General features: G+C 45.4%; 1 protein-coding gene across 2 annotated transcripts; it reads right to left on the minus strand.

Moving 5' to 3' along the window:
• Positions 1-395: 395 nt before the first annotated feature.
• Positions 396-7,853, minus strand: LOC144675951 (uncharacterized). Of its 2 annotated transcripts, XR_013575211.1 has the most exons (4): positions 7,681-7,853; positions 4,840-5,006; positions 3,710-3,844; positions 396-823 (listed from the first exon to the last, which is right to left on the minus strand). XR_013575211.1 is itself a non-coding variant. In XM_078536470.1 (3 exons), the coding sequence occupies exons 1-3, from the start codon at positions 7,772-7,774 to the stop codon at positions 487-489; spliced, it is 489 nt and encodes a 162-aa protein (XP_078392596.1). In that variant the 5' UTR covers positions 7,775-7,853; the 3' UTR covers positions 396-486. The 2 variants fall into 2 exon arrangements, 1 of the variants encoding a protein (XP_078392596.1); XM_078536470.1 differs by lacking the exon at positions 4,840-5,006 and having other exon boundaries at positions 396-746.
• Positions 7,854-15,798: the final 7,945 nt, after the last annotated feature.

Genomic DNA, 15,798 nt, shown 5'->3' on the forward strand with positions numbered 1-15,798 from the left:
ATTCAGTTCAGGAGTCGATGTAGGTCAGTGGGCACGGGTGAAAGGGACTCTGTTCCATCTAGGATACGTGCAGTAAATTCCAACTTTGTGGATTGAACTGATCTTGGTCTTGATCCCAAGCTCAATTTTGCAGCTGTCCTTGCAAGGAAAGCATTTGATGTGTTTTAGCTGTTCACCAACACGGGATATGTTAAATAATACTCCATAGTAGTGTTACAATCAGGTGAGGTGGGGTGGTTGTCTCCCCTCTTTTTCCACTCCTCGTTTGACTGCAACAGTTTTTTCTTAAAGGATATGATTGCCAATTCAGTGAGTGCTTAACTGTTTATGTGCTGTGGCTGTAAAGTACACACACAAGCAGGTTTCCTTGGTAAGTTCCTTTGAAAGACAATAATGTTTATTGTACCCAGTCTAATAAAAACACTCTGACTTTCATACACACACACACTCAAGATTCACACCCACATACGCACACATACAAGTAAGTTACAGAGTTGGAGGATAGATCATGCAGTTTTTCCCGAGTCCGATAAAGGTTAAAAGTGTACGGACCTTGAAGGCTGATGACTTGGATGGCTTCAAGCTGAGCTCAAGGGTCCTTCTGGATTCAACGTCGAGACAATTTAAGTATGTTGATGGATGAGTTATATCTGTGCTAATGGAGTCAGCAGCTGCTGGGCTAGTTCTCAAAACTTTGCTTACGGTATTTGGATTGTTGAGCAGCAGATGGGGCTCAAACTTGTAGGCTGGAGAGTGAGAGAAAGAGAAAGTGGCCCACTCAGAGAACCTGCTTCTACAGTGATTATTGTGCTTCTCTTGTGGCCTGCGGAAAAGCAGTTTCAAAAACACAAAAGAGAGTCAGTTGACTTGTCACATGCTCCTGTCTCTCCGACTGCCCAGTTACCCATACATGGACATGGATAGTGGATTCCATGATGATGATTCCCTGATTGACCTGATTGGGTTACGGCTGGATGAATTCCTTTCTCAGCCATCATTCAGCATGTGAGGCGATTCTTGGTCCCTATCCAGGCGAGTACCCAGGTGATTGTCAAAATACTTTGTGAATGGGTTAGGAGATTGGCCCATTCGCACTCCTTCGAGGTACTTATTTCTGATGGGGTTTTCTAGACAGGTTGGCTCCAATTTAATGGCTTTGAAATTTGTGAGGTACAGTCGTGCAAGTGCTCAGCCATCTTCGAAACTGCTGCTTTAAGTCACAGGAAATGCTCTTTCAGTCTTTCAAAGCTCAAGCAGTCGTTCTCAGCCGGTAAATACATGAAGTTATTTTTATGTACAGCATGGCTTTATAACACTATGTTAATATTGAGTGCAGGTTGCCTTACAAATGCCAATGTAATCCTGCCATTCTTCTTTCCTGGTGTCTTTCTCTGCTCTCACTTATCACCAAAGTCCTCATTACAATTATCTTTGCTGCCCTAGATTGTTCTGCCACCCAATATGCTTGAGAAACAGATGCCTGTTATTGCTACGCGTTCTGCTTTAGCCCACCATTATTTAGTAAACAGATGATCGGCTGATTTTCTTACTGTGCCGATTTGAATTTTAGTCCAAATTATAATAAATGCAGAGGCTGTTTCAACATCCCCTGTGGTCTTCACCACATGCAGAAGATCTTAGAAATGTTGTTCGCGATGATTGAAGTTAAAATTGGGAGTCCTTGCAGCTCCAGTGTCTGTATATTTTAATAACTTTCTGTGGAGCTAATTTAAGTTTACAGCCTTGGAACATTTGGGGAATTTCAACATCCCAAGCACATACATAAACATAATGAGTACAAACGGGCTATGACCATGTTGGGGACACCTTCCATCATCAGCCCCCCTTCCCACTACCAGCCTTGTAATATATTTATTGTTACATTGCCATTAAATCCCACAAGTAAAGACACTGTGCCGAGCTATTCGAAAGCTATTATTTGCTGAACTCTGCCTGGGACACCTCCAGGGCTTGAAGAGTGTGGAAAACAGATTCCAATCCACTTATCTCAATAAATAATGTTAATAAAAGACCTTATTGGAATAGCACAAATGTATACAGCAGCCTGTGGTGTAGTGCCTGTGTGAAGTAAAAGACATTCTTACCCCAACGGTGGGCATAGACGCTAATGGGACAAGTTGATCCCGCTGATTAATTTTAGTTTAGATTTAAATTAGATTTTTAATTTAATTTTAATAAAGTTGAGAGGCTTCCAGGACCCCCGGAACACTTGGAAGCATTGCATTTTACTTTAGTTTTCTGAATATTAATTGATAAACATAAATATGTAAGTGCTGTAGGCAGCTGACTGAGGAAGGGAGGCTATAATTATTGAAAAGTAACTTGACGTTTGGATTCCTCCCTCCATATTCAGAGGTGACTTGCATTTATATAGTGCCTTTCATGGAGTAAGACTGACACTTCACGGGGCTGCGAAGAAATAAACTGTTGTCGTTCCCGGTGAGAGGTAAACCAAGGCCAGAATTTTGTATTGCCCCACTCTGGGGGGTTGGGGGGGGGTGGGTTGTGGGAGGGGGAGTGTGAAATTGCACGGACGGGGTTCCCTCCCCCACCACCACCCCCGCTGCCTGGCCTGACCTGGTAGCGGTTTAATGGTGGGGCGGGCGGGGCCTCAGATGGGAAGGCAGCCCTTGCTCTACTTAGGGGCCTTTTCCTGTCTAGCTTCAACTTTTAGGCTGGTGGGCAGACGACAGCTCGGGGGGGAAGCCCGGAAATAAATGGAGTTTGATCTCAGGCGGGAAGGAGGGGGGACGGAGGATGGGTAGCCTCCATCAGAAGGCTCCTTCTAACTGGGAGCGCCTCCTTCTGACTGGGAGCGCTGTCCCCTTAGGGCACGGTGACCTCCGACCCTCCTATCCCCCAAGACCCCCATCGCCCCCCACACCCCCCGCAACTCTCCAGGCATTGCCTACCCTCCCTGTCTTGGGACCTCTGCCACTTATCAAGTCTCTGAGTCCCAAAGACTTAGTTCCAGGTAGCTCCCTGCAGTGCCTCTTCCAGCCACTGCAGCGCTGTGCCTGGAGGAACTGAAGAGCTACCGGCCAATCTGATTGGCCGGCAGCTCTCCAAGGCGTGAGGGCGGAAGTCCTGCCTTATGCCAATCAATGCTCATTAGAGTGTAAAATGGCATTGGGGTTTATGGAGTGGGCGGGGGATGTGTCCCCAACTGACGACTCACCTGAAAATTCAGGCCCAATGCCTCTCAGGATGAAAAGCTGCAGCAGCCAGCATAGGAAGAAGAGCAGAGGAGAATTCTCCCTGGTGTACCGGCCACTATTTATCCATCATCCAACATCACTTAAAAAGAAACAATATGGGTGATCTAGTCATTATCATCCTGCTGTTTGTGGAATTCTGCTGTGTGCAACTTGGCAGCCACATTACAACATTGACTACACTTCAAAAGTGCTTCATTGGTTGTACACCTTGGGCCTTGCTAAAGGGGCGGAAGATTTTGAGTCAGTGGGAGTCTTTCAGGCTGCTTCGCCCAGTGAGCGTAGTCTTACCTTGGTGATGGTGCCATCCATGTGGGTTCTGGGCTGTGAGGTAAGGGGAACCCTCCCTCCCATTGCCAGCAGCTTGGGACTCAGCGTGGACTTGGCTTGGCGATCACAGTCTCTGTCAGCTGCTTGGCCTCATCTGTGCTGTGCTCACCAGGCCCCGATTCCGAGCGCCATTGGATACCCACCGAAGTGAGGGCATCTACGCTGGTGGAGACTCTGGGGCAATGATGTTATGATCCACTTCTGAGACCCCTCCTCTTCCTCCTGAGTGATTGGTGGCTGTCCCCTGGTCACTGCACCTCTCTGTTCTTCTGCCTGATCTGCATGAAAGAAAAGGTAAATTTAAAGGGTTGTGCGTTCCCCATTGTGTCCTTCCAACTAAATTCTTATTCTTGCTTTCAAATCCCTACACGGCCTCAAGCCTACCCATCTCTGTAACCTCCTCCAACCCTAGAATCCTCTGAGATCTCTGTGCTCCTCCAATTCTGGCCCCTTTCCTATCAAATTTTCATCATTCCAACACTGGTGGCTGTGTCTTCCAGTGCCTGCACCGTAAACTCCGGAATTACTTCCCTAAACCTTTCTGCCTCTCCACCTCACTCTCCTCCTCCTTTAAGACACTCCTTAAAGCTTGCTTTCTTAGTCACCAGTCGTATTATGTCCTCTGTGGCTTGACGTCAAATTTTATTTGATAATCACTCCTCTGAAGGTGCTTTGGGACTTTTTACTATGTTAAAGGTGCTATTTAAATGCAAATTGTTGTTGGTCTTTGCACCAATATACGACCCCCACCCACCCCAGCTCCCAAGGTCAGAGGTGCCTGAGAGGCTGCAGTAACCAAGGTGAAAGGAACCAAGTAGGTAAATACCCAATCTTGCAGACACACGTGCTGGAGGCCTCACAGCGGCAGTAGGCAGACAGAAGGCCCAAGGCTGGCTGTCAGGATTTCAGCTGCGTTCCTGAATCCACCCCAAGGTACCAGGTGCAGAGGACCCAGTTTGCACTGGCATCTGGCTGTGCTGATGGCCTGGCTCACCAATGTCAGGCACGTAGCAACCAGAACAGGCAGCCAAGTTTCCAATGCTCTCTACCAATCCTATGCCTTGGTTTGGTAAGAGCAATATCAGGACTGTACAGTTCTATTTCCCTCAATTTCCCCCGTGGCCCTACTGATTGAAGTAGCGACTAACAAAGCCATTCGGAGCAGAAAGGCCCATGGTCTGATTTGATATCTTTGCTAGTTTTAACTGGGGTCAGAAGTTACAATTGGCCTCAACACCACACATCAGGAAGTCCAAGATTAGCTTGGCCTTACCTTGTTCCAACTGCTGTCCAGTGAAGTGCTTTTCCTCTCCTGAGTGTTAGGTGAGACCAGATCAGGCTCTGCTGTAAAAGGGGCCCCTTGTGACTGAGCGACCCACAGATATTTGAGGTCATGGCTCTCACACAAGGACCGAACGCTTGAAACCGTGTAGACATCAGCTGCACAAAATGAGGCAGGTGAGGATTATGCAGCGCAAGACTACTCTGAGGCTTCACCGTCAGTACAATTATGCTGTAGTTACTCCTGCTTTGTGTCCCGATACCTTTAATGATGAGGCAGAGCAGCAGAAAGATAGTATTACCCCTTGCTTCCTACATGCCTGCTCTGTAAAGCCCACAAGGCCCACACCCTGACCCCCCCTCCCTAAATTGCCCAAACCCTTCCTGCCCAATGCTCTGCCCAGAATGAAAAAGTAGTAAAAACTGGGAAAATAAGAATACTGGTCCGAAGTGGTCTTGTGTAGCTCAAAATAAAACACCAGCAAAAATGGGAAAAAGGAGTACTGGTCCGAACTGCTTTTTCCTCCTGGGCGGGCTTATTTTGCTCTGGGATCCATGGGCTCCTCCATGGGCCTCCTCCTTGGGCCTCCTCCTTGGGCCTGCTTGCAGTCCCAGCAGTGCCCACTAATGCGGTCTTTGGAGTTGGTACGTGATGATCATCAAGCTTCCCAGCACCAATAAAGCGTTTAAGCGAGATTTACAATCACAAAGAGAAAGGCAGATTGCAAACTTAAATAAATGCGGTTGTGTTCACTTTGACTGAAAGGAATGAAAATAAACATTTTTAAATCCCAACGAGTACTTGTCGCTCTGAATTAGTGAGGACTTGACCAGCCTGAGTGACGCGCTAGGTGCCCGTAAGGTCCCTTCCCTTTTTCAGACCCTTCCTTGATCAAGTTTCACTTCTTCCCAGCTGCCACTCTTCTCCTCCCCACCTCTCCCCAGCTCTATTGGTGGTCACCTTAGAACAGCAGCAAGATTAAGGCATCAAGGCTTCTGCAACTGAGGAAGACCACCTCCAAGGAGTGTGAGATCCAGCGAGATGTAAGAGTATCTCGAAGGGCATAACCTCCACCGTGAAAGAAGATCACCTTGAAGACTAGGAAACCTCGTGGGGTGCAAGACTATCTCAAGGAGTAGAACAATCAGGCAGGAGGAAACTTTAAAAGTTCCCAGGCAGACTTTGTCAGCTTTATTTATCAATGTCTTCATGTTCGCAAAGAACCAGAGTCCCAAAGGCTCTTTGCAAACATAAAAAAACCCTAACTACCCATCCATATCCTGGTCAATGGAGCAGTGAATCCCCCAGTTCAGTGTCATGTGCATGTCTCACCCAAAGCGTGATCTAGGCAGCCTTTATTGCCAGGATCTACAGTCTAACAGCATCATTACTCATTGAATCTCATTCTGTTGACAATACTTCCAGAATTATAAATGGTTAAATGTGGCAGATTTACCACATTTCATTTGAGGGAAGGGGCCACAATGCTATCGTGCTGTGTGATCTCGACATGATTTACGAATCTAACTCCTGAGTAAATTCGTATCACTTCAGTCTCCCTCATTCGCACAATTTATTGAAAGGCTGGAATCATACCCATTTCCTCACTACTTCTTCAATCACTAGAACTACCTCACAGACATTATGTTTTAATTATTTAACAAAGCGCCAAAATCCGAGCTCAGTGACTCATTGGGATTGCAAACATGTGGGGGGGGAACAAGTGAATGAATTTTAACAGCACAGTCCAGCACGCAGGGGTTACATGTTTCTGTTCAGCTCCGCAACTGACAAGTGGTGGAAAAGTTGCTCAGTGCTGAGCTGAGGTTGAAATGGACACCATCGACATGGTAAAGGATGGGATATCACAAAGTCTTCATGTTTTTGTGATAATTCCCAACCCTCTCCAATACATCATGTTGGAGCAAAAGGGGACATTTTCTTTCTAATTTTTAAATTCAATTCTCCGAGAGAGAGAGAGAGAAATAGGCAGTGAGCACCTCTGCCCAAGTGCCGTCCGTTCGAAGTGAGACTCGGTTACCATTTTAGAACAAAGAACAAAGAAAGGTACAGCACAGGTACAGGCCCTTCGGCTCTCCAAGCCTGCGCCAATCATATTGCCTATCAAACTAAAACATTTTGCACTTCTGGGGTCCATATCCCTCTATTCCCATCCTATTCATGTATTTGTCAAGCTGCCTCTTAAACACCACTATCGTACCTGCTTCCACCACCTCCTCTGGCAGCGAATTCCAGACACTCACTACCCTCTGCGTAAAAAACTTGCCCCGCACATCTCCTCTAAAGTTTTCTCCTCTCACCTTAAATCTATGTCCCTTAGTAATTGACTCTCTCACCCTGGGAAAAAGCTTCTGACTATCTACTCTGTCCATGCCACTCATAATTTTGTAAACCTCTATCAAGTCGCCCCTCAATCGCCATCGCTCTAGTGAGAACAATCCAAGTTTCTCCAACCTCTCCTCATAGCTAATAACCTCCAGACCAGGCAGCATCCTGGTAAACCTCCTCTGCGCCCTCTCCAACGCCTCCATATCCGTTTGTTCATACGTGGAACATGTTTTGCTGCATCTCAGTTAGAAAAATCCCTAGCCCCTCGAGGCTCAGATTGCGCTCGCTGCCATGCAAACTGAAATTTAGAGTAAAATCATAAGCACATTTTTTTGAGGGTCTGTTTCTGATTTTACTGGATATGATGGGTGGCGATTTTTGTCTTATTCTGCCATTCACAGTGCAAGACTTTATTGCAAACACTTTATTTTATTTCTATTGGCTATTGATGCCTGCCTGGCTCTATTTTCAATTGGGTCTCACCTTGAGCAGCCATCCAAACAACAGGTCTGGTGTAGATATCGAAATCGAGGTCAATGTCCCTGATGCAATTCTCAGCTCCCACTGGCCAGAGCATTCATGTTGGACCTAGTAGTACCTGATGTGATGGACATGTGTCTTCAGGGGAGGTGAAAGCAATATACGGCAGATGCTGGAAATCTGAGACAAAAGCAGAAGGTGATGGAAATCTCAGCAAATCTGGCAGCATCTGCGGAGAGAGAAACAGATTTAACGCTTCGAGTCCGCATGACTCTTCCTCAGAGTTTTACTTACTTTACAGATGAACCTGGGCAACTTGTTCGATCACATTTCATTTTTAATAGCCACATCACAGAATCACCCAGCGCAGGAGGCGGCCATTGTGCCTGCGCTCCCTTTTGGAATGAGCTTCCAATTAGTCCCATTCCCCTGCTCTTTCCCCATAGCCGTGAAAATATTTCCTTTTCAAGTGTGTGTCCAATTCACTCTTGAAATTTGCTGGTCTTGGCCCATTTTTCACTTAAACCATCATTATTCTGGTGTACCATAATGTCTTTGTTCCAAGAGCTTTTTAGTGAGCTGCTATAATTCTGTTAAAATCAGTAAGGGCCATCTGGACCCTTAAAGTTAATTGAAAGTAGTTTGAAGATTTGCTGCAACCATTAGGTAAGGTCATAAATTCTATTCAATGTATCATCAGCCTGGGACAGTTCCTGTGAGTAGATCAGCACTAATATAAGTTATGGATATTTGTGATCAGACATCCAACATCAACCTGATTATGAGGGCATCAGGGAATCTGTTTGTGGCAGTGAATGTTTGTGAGAGTCAGAAGACAAATATAGGAAGGTTAGAGTTTGGAGTGTTGGAAAGCAGAGAGGTTTTGGCTTGTGGCCTAGCAATCCATACTGGAGAATCAATCTCACATAAGTGCTGAGCTTGGCTGTATCTATGGTTGATTGTCTTTACTGATAAGGTCATAAACCACACAAATCTTGATGGTCCCAGGTTGATTCCTGCTTCGTGCTACATTAACTACGTGGATCCTATATTGTACCTCTTTGTCCACAGATCTGGAAAAGGAAATTTGCAAAAATACACTTGGGCTTCTTGCCCCTGATTGTTATCCACTGCCTATCTGCCCACTAAAGTGTGTCAACGTCAGGAAGATATGACTGAGCTCGACTGTGCTATAAGCAGTGGCTTATGAGGGAAGAGGGAAAGGACGCATTGTGTGTCCCTGAAATAGAACTGTACTATCCCAAGCACGTTACATCCCTTCAGGCTTTTCATCATTATTATTATCATCGCTGTGTCATTGACAACCTCACTTCTGGAGGTTGTCGACAGCTTCATGTACCTTAGATTAACAGCTACCAACAAACTGTCCCGCGAAGCCAAAATCAGGATCGCCAAGGCTGAAGCTGGGATGTCAAAGTTGAGAAGTCGGGTTGGGACCAACAGCAAACTAATGGAAAGTACAAAGTTCTGTGTGTACCAGGCTTGTTTTCTCAGCACTCTCCTTTATAGAAGCGAGGTATGGACAACTTGGGTAAGCTGAGAAAAGTGGCTGACCAGCTTCCACCTCTGCTGCCTCAAATGAATATCGGGCATCACTTGGCAAGAGAAAGTGCTGAATATGGAAGTACAGCAGCGTGCTGTGATCCCCAGCGTGCTTGCCCTCTTGAGTTAGTGGTGACTCTGTTGGCTGGGTCATGTGAACCGAATGGATGACAGCTACACGCCCAAAGACATGCTCCATGGTGAGCTCACTATCAGCACAAGGTCAACAGGTCACCCACGTCAGTGATACAAGGACGCCTGCAGGCCAGACATCAAAGCGACCAGGATCGGAGTCGATGGATGGGAAGTCCTCGCTATTGACTGGAGTGCCTGGGGACAAGCAGCCAGGAAGGGCGTGGAAAAAACAAAGGACAAAAGAAATGACCAGTTGGTGGAAAAGAGAGCCCGTTGGAAGGGAAAAGCATCAGTCAATTCCGGGCCAATGCTATTCATCTGTGCCAGCTGTGCAAGGGTGTGTCACTCCCGAATCAGCCCCTACAGCCACAACAGACAATGTTCAATACGGAAGTGACATAGACCCTGGGCTCAGTCCATCATCTCCCAAGATGGACGAATGCCTAACCAACTAACTAATATTGAGGTACATTAGGTTAGTATGGAGCATGAATGCCAGCATGGACCCCTCGGGCTGAATGGCCTGTTTCTGTGCTGTAAGTAATACTTCCTAATACGAAAGTAATCAATGGGCAGCGTCTAATTCTGTCTTGGGCTTTTGCCTCCAGCTCCCATAGCCTCAGGAGCACTTCAGTCCCATTCGTCGACTGACTTCTGGTGTTTGTTCCTTGTGGCCTCCAATTCCAAGTTTGCTAAGAGATCCTTGAATCAATTAATCTGAGAATGCACCCATTGTGAGTTGCTCGCGTCTTCCACACAGGTATAGTCAGTGCTGGCGCCAGTGCTGTCTGAGACGCACTTTGTCGTTTAAAAGATCTGTCACAGATATTTACCCTGGAAGCTGCTGAGTGGCTTCTGGGTGCCTCTGTTGCACTGCTGTGTTTCTGATCCATGCAGAGAACAGCCAGCCAGAAGTTTACCCTTAAAAACACTCAAATTTGCCTTTTCTACAATTGCAATTAATTTCCAGATTGAGTAAAATGTTTGATAAGTTCTACTAGCTTTTCCATGAGCTTGAACATCCAATGTCCAGTCTCACTCATCTTGCACCACTCTGCCTAAGTAGGTCAAAGATTGCACAGTTTTCAGCTGTTCACCTTCTGGCTGAATTTTTTCCACACTCCCTTTACCATTTACCAGTAACTGAGCTGAACCAGCCATATAGATACTGTGGCTACAAGAGCAGCACAGAGACTGGGAACTCTGCGGTGGCTAACCCACCTCCTGACTCCCCAAAGCCTGTCCACCATCTACAAAGCACAAGTCAGGAGTGTGATGGAATACTCTCCACTTGCCTGGATGAGTGCAGCTCCAACAACACTTAAGAAACTTGACACCATCCAGGACAAAGTAGCCCGCTTGATTGACACCCCTCCCACCACCTTAAACATTCGCTCAATTTAGTTAACAAACCGAGGTGGCATCTTATCAAATATCTTTTGACAGTCCATACACAGCTTCCACTGCATTTCTTCTGTCAATTCTCTGCCACTATTACCTCAGTTAACTTTGTTAACGTCAAATGCAGCTTATTTTTTCCAAATCTATGTGGGCTGTTCTTAATTAACGCACATTTTTCTGGATGACTATTTCATCTTGTCCCAGACAATGGCCTCTATAAACCCACCCACTGCCAGTGTTAGACTGACCAGCCTATTGCTACCTGGTTGATGGTCATCCAGTCTATTGCCGAAGATGCCTGAAAGATTGTGGTTAGACAGGAATTTGCTTCCTGTCGTCCTGGACTGTATGTCATGGCCCAGTGCCTTTTCCACTGCAAGTCCAACTCTTCCAGTATTGCTCCCTTGTTAAGGATCAGTAATGGGTACGCAAGGAGACAGGCGTCTATGCCGGAGTGAGACGGAGAGTGAGTGAGTAGCCAGTTAGGTTCATATGAGAATTTGGTGCACGGGGTAAGAGGTGTGATAAATGGAGGAGTTATTATAAGTTAATTAAGTGAGTAATTAAATTAAGTTCACTAAATAACATAAGTAACAATGGCAGGACAGTTGTTATGTTGCAGCTGTGGAACGTGGGGACTTTTGGACGCCAAGGTGATCCAGGACAAACATGTCCGCAGAAAGTGTAAGAAGCTAGAGGAATTTTGGATCCGGATTACTGATCAGGAAGCCGAACTGCAGACGCTGTGCGTCATAAGGGAGGGGGAAAAATGCTGACACTTTGTTCCAGAAGACAGTCATGCCTCTTAGAATAGGGTCATCTGTTTTGGTCAACAGTGAGGGACAGGAGGATGTGACCCTGAATGAGGCAGGTAAAGGGACTTAGCAGACAGTAGTGAAGGAGCCTCAGACTTTGCAATTGTCAAACAGGTTTGAAGTGCTCACTTGTGTGGATAAAAATGAAGCCTGCAGGGTGGGTGAGCAGACAGACCATGGCACCATGATACAGGAAGCCATTCAAGTGGGAGGAGTAAACAAGAATATGGTGGTAGTAGGAAACAGGATAATGAGGGGGATTGACACTCTTCTCTGCAGCAAACAGCAAGAGTCCAGACGGCTATATTGCCTGCCCAGTGCCAGGGTCCAGGACATCTGCTCAGGGCTGGAGAGGAACTTGTGTGGGAAGGGGAGAGCCCAGTAGTCGTGATCCATGTAGGTACCAATGACATTGGCAGGACAAGGAAGGAGGTTCTGCATAGTCAGTATGAGGAGCTAAGTACCAAATTGGCATAGGGTAAATAAGATTAGAGAGATAAATGCGTGGCTCAAAGACTGGTTTGGGAGAAGTGAGTTCCGGTTCATGGGGCATTGGCACCAGTACTGGGGAAAGTGGGATCTATACCATTGGGACAGTCTATACCTGAACCTTGTAGGAATGTGCATTCTTGTGAATCGCATAACTAGGGAAATAGAGAGGAACGAAACAAGGGGGGTGAGGGATCAAGTTTGTGGCAAATAAAGGGGTAGATTCAAGGCAGGAGGCAATGATAGTAATATGGGAAATGAGGGTCATAGAATAGCAGGAAGGGGCAGAGAGATAAAATCTAAGATTACACCAATAGTCAAGACTAAATGTTACAAAGATAACAAAGATAAAACTAAAGGCTCTGTATCTGTGCGTAGCTTTCATAACAAGGTAAAGGAATTGATAGTACACATTGAAGTAAATAAATATGATCTTATAGCCATTACAGAGACACAGCTGCAGGATGGCAAGGATTGGGTCCTAAATATCAAGGGGTATATAATATCCAAGAAGAATAGGAAGCTAGGTAAAGGCAGGGGGTAGCACTTTTGATCAAGGATGGCATTAGTGCAGAGTTCCCAGCCTCTGACCTGCTCTTGTAGCCACAGTTTCTATATGGCTGGTCCAGTTCAGTTTTTGCTCAATGATAACCCCCCAGGATGTTGATAGCGGGGAATTCAGCAATGGTAATGTAAAGGGGAGATAGTTAGATTATCTCTTATTAGAGATGGTCGTTGCCTGGCACTAGTGTGGCACGAATGTCACTTGTTACTTATCAGCCCAAGCCTGAAAGTTTATAAAATCTTATCGTCATTTCCCACATTTAACTGTGAGCTTTTCTTCATATCCCTCCTTAACCTCTCTCCTCTATTTTAGAGTTTTTTTTTGCTTCTGTTTATCATTTTCCAGCAGCTCCCTTGCCCACTCCCATTTCCAGCAACAAGGGAAGACTTCGGAGAAGAGAGGAGAGCAAAGGGAGCTACTGAAGTAACCTAGAAGTTGGTTGACAGTGGGTAAAGCACAGAGATCAGATCCTGAAACCTCTGCATTCCTTCACACATGCATTGATGCCCTGGCCATGACAGAAATGGGCTTCAGTCAGCACCTATTTTGTCTTATTCCTTATCCAGGGTTCCCAACAGGGACGTGCAACCGAGCACCCTGTGGAATGTCAGTCGTCGGGTTGATTATGGATGGGTGTGAGGGAAGGAGATGCTACCAATTTTGCACTTAGGTTTTTCATTAATATAATTACGTTTATTTATGCTGTCAGCCGTGGCTCAGTTGGTAGCGCTATTGCCTCTGAGTCGGAAGGTTTAGGGTTCAAGCCCCACTGTAGAGACTTCAGCACAAAAATCAAGGCTGGTACTCTGGTACTGAGGAAGTGTTGTGCTGTCAGAGGTCCTGTCTTTCAGCCCTGACTGCCCTTTCAGGTAGGTGTAAAAGACTCCAAGGCATTATTCCAAAGAAGAGCAGGAGAATTACCCCTGGTCTCCTGGTCAATATTTATCCGTCAATCAACTTCACACAAAAAAAAGCATCTCATCCAGTCAGTACCACATTATCTGGTCATTGTCACATTGCTGTTTTTGGGAGCTTGCTGTGCGCAACTTGGCTGCCACATTTCCTACTTTACAACAGTGACTGCACTTCCAAAGCATTTGATTGGCTACAAAACACTCTGGGACATCCTGAGGTCGTGTAAGGTGCTATATAAATTTAAGTCTTCCTTTTTTTCCTTTGCTTCTATAGAGCATTCCGGCCGGCTAAGTGTACCTTTCAGATTTCTTATTGTCTTGTGATTGGGGATGAATGCTGAATTTGGGGGTTGGGGGGTGGTGGGGTGCGGGGAGAGGGCTTTCAGAATTGTTTATTCCCTTTCTTTCACAATGAAAATTAAAGGAGGAAACAGGGACTTAAAAGCACTTGAAAATGCACAAAGAATACGTATTCCATAAAATTACCAGCGCACGCTCAGATTAGTGTGTGCTCTGATTTGCCTTTCGTTCATCGTCGTTGCCATGACAACAGATTATTCCATAGTGACAACAGACGTGAATGAGCTTCCCGGAGGCAGTTCTCCGTTACGGCAGCATTTAAATTCTTTTAATTTGTATTGGAGCAAAGAGCAACAAACGCCTGATTTCCACTTCAGAGGATGTTGACAAATTGACAAATTCACGTTGAAGGGGATGGCTGGGAAGCGAGCCCAGATCTAACGAAAGCCACAGATGGAACTTACGACAAGTTTATTAATGTGCAGAACACAGGCAACTCTGTCTCTCTTTTATAATATTATTTCCGATTTATATAAGATAAGAACTCAACCGTCTTAATGCAAATTGGCTAATGTGTTAAGATTCGTCTGTAGTCTCGAGAGCTTGGTAACCTCTGCTTTCTGTTTAAAAAAAAAACTCTTGCGCTAGCAATGCACAAATTTCCACAATTAGTGCACTTATATCGAAATCACAATTCGTAAGTAAAACGTAATGAAAGGCAAAGCACATTGGGGATAACATTGCTTTGTGTTATTTATGACCAACCCATTAATGAGTCGATATAAAATGCCAGCGTGTGCTTTTTTGTTAATGCACTTGTTGATCGGTTGATTTTACACAGACTAACAAACGCACTTAAAATACCTGATGGAAGAATTTCATGCAAATGTAATAACCACTCATTGCAAATATCATGGCGAGCAATTTTAATTTATTGTGGGGTACTAAAGTGTAACATTAAATGAATGCTATCCAGCAGCCTTTAATAAACTGGAAAACAAAAACGCGAGCTGATTCGAACAGCAGTTTCTCATCCCCCCCCACCCCCCTCCCCTCCAATTTTCATCTCTTCTGTGAAGACAGTGACTGATTTCGGGCCCTTGGCTACTGGCTAATAGGGTCATGTTTCATTTGTGACTGTGGGTACAGGATGTCAACAGACAAGTTGGCCTACAGTGGGTAGGATCACAGAGCTCAATTTTTGTCCTGTAAGTGTGCACTTTCTAGTTGTATCATAGAAGTGGGAACCATCTTCCTTTTTACAACCCAAGCCAATTATACATCCCCAGCTGCCATGTGTCTGAGACGAGCGAGCTTAGCAAAGACTGGGAACCAAACCTACGACTTCCCTATGGTGTATTGCAGGCCCACGCTGGACATGTAACCATTGCGCCATTGCTGAGCCTCCAAGCACTTTTCTTTTGAGTTTTGTTTCCTCAGGGTTAGACCATTTGACAAAAGCAAAATAAACTTCAAAAGATCACCTTGGCCGTGCCACTAAGAATATCTGTCTGCATTTTTGTTCCCAAACCTCCCAAACATACTGTAAGCTCAGGACATATTAGACATACTTAAACAGGGGAAAATGTTTCACTTGGCTGTTTATTCGGGGATGAGTAGTTGCAAAGAATGAAGATGCTCTATCCAAAGCACGGTTGTCACAACCTTTCTGAGGCTCAGAGGGGAATAGGTGCCATTGTGCCAGTGGAGAACTTAGAAACGGCTCCTTGTAATCCAAAAAGCATAATGTAGAAGGGAGTGTTACTTTTGGATTCTGAGTACATTGATGTTTGCGAGTCTGTGTGTAATTGACATTTTTGTGGCAAATAGGCCACAGTTTGAAGGTGAAATCAAGCGTGAAGTAAAACAATTACAGTCCATGCCGTCTAATGGCTATCTCACACCCAGGATTATGACAGTTGCCTTTGATCAACGAGTT

Source organism: Cetorhinus maximus, unplaced genomic scaffold (assembly GCF_964194155.1).
Source record: "Cetorhinus maximus unplaced genomic scaffold, sCetMax3.hap1.1 HAP1_SCAFFOLD_1243, whole genome shotgun sequence".
Taxonomy (NCBI): Eukaryota; Metazoa; Chordata; class Chondrichthyes; order Lamniformes; family Cetorhinidae; genus Cetorhinus; species Cetorhinus maximus.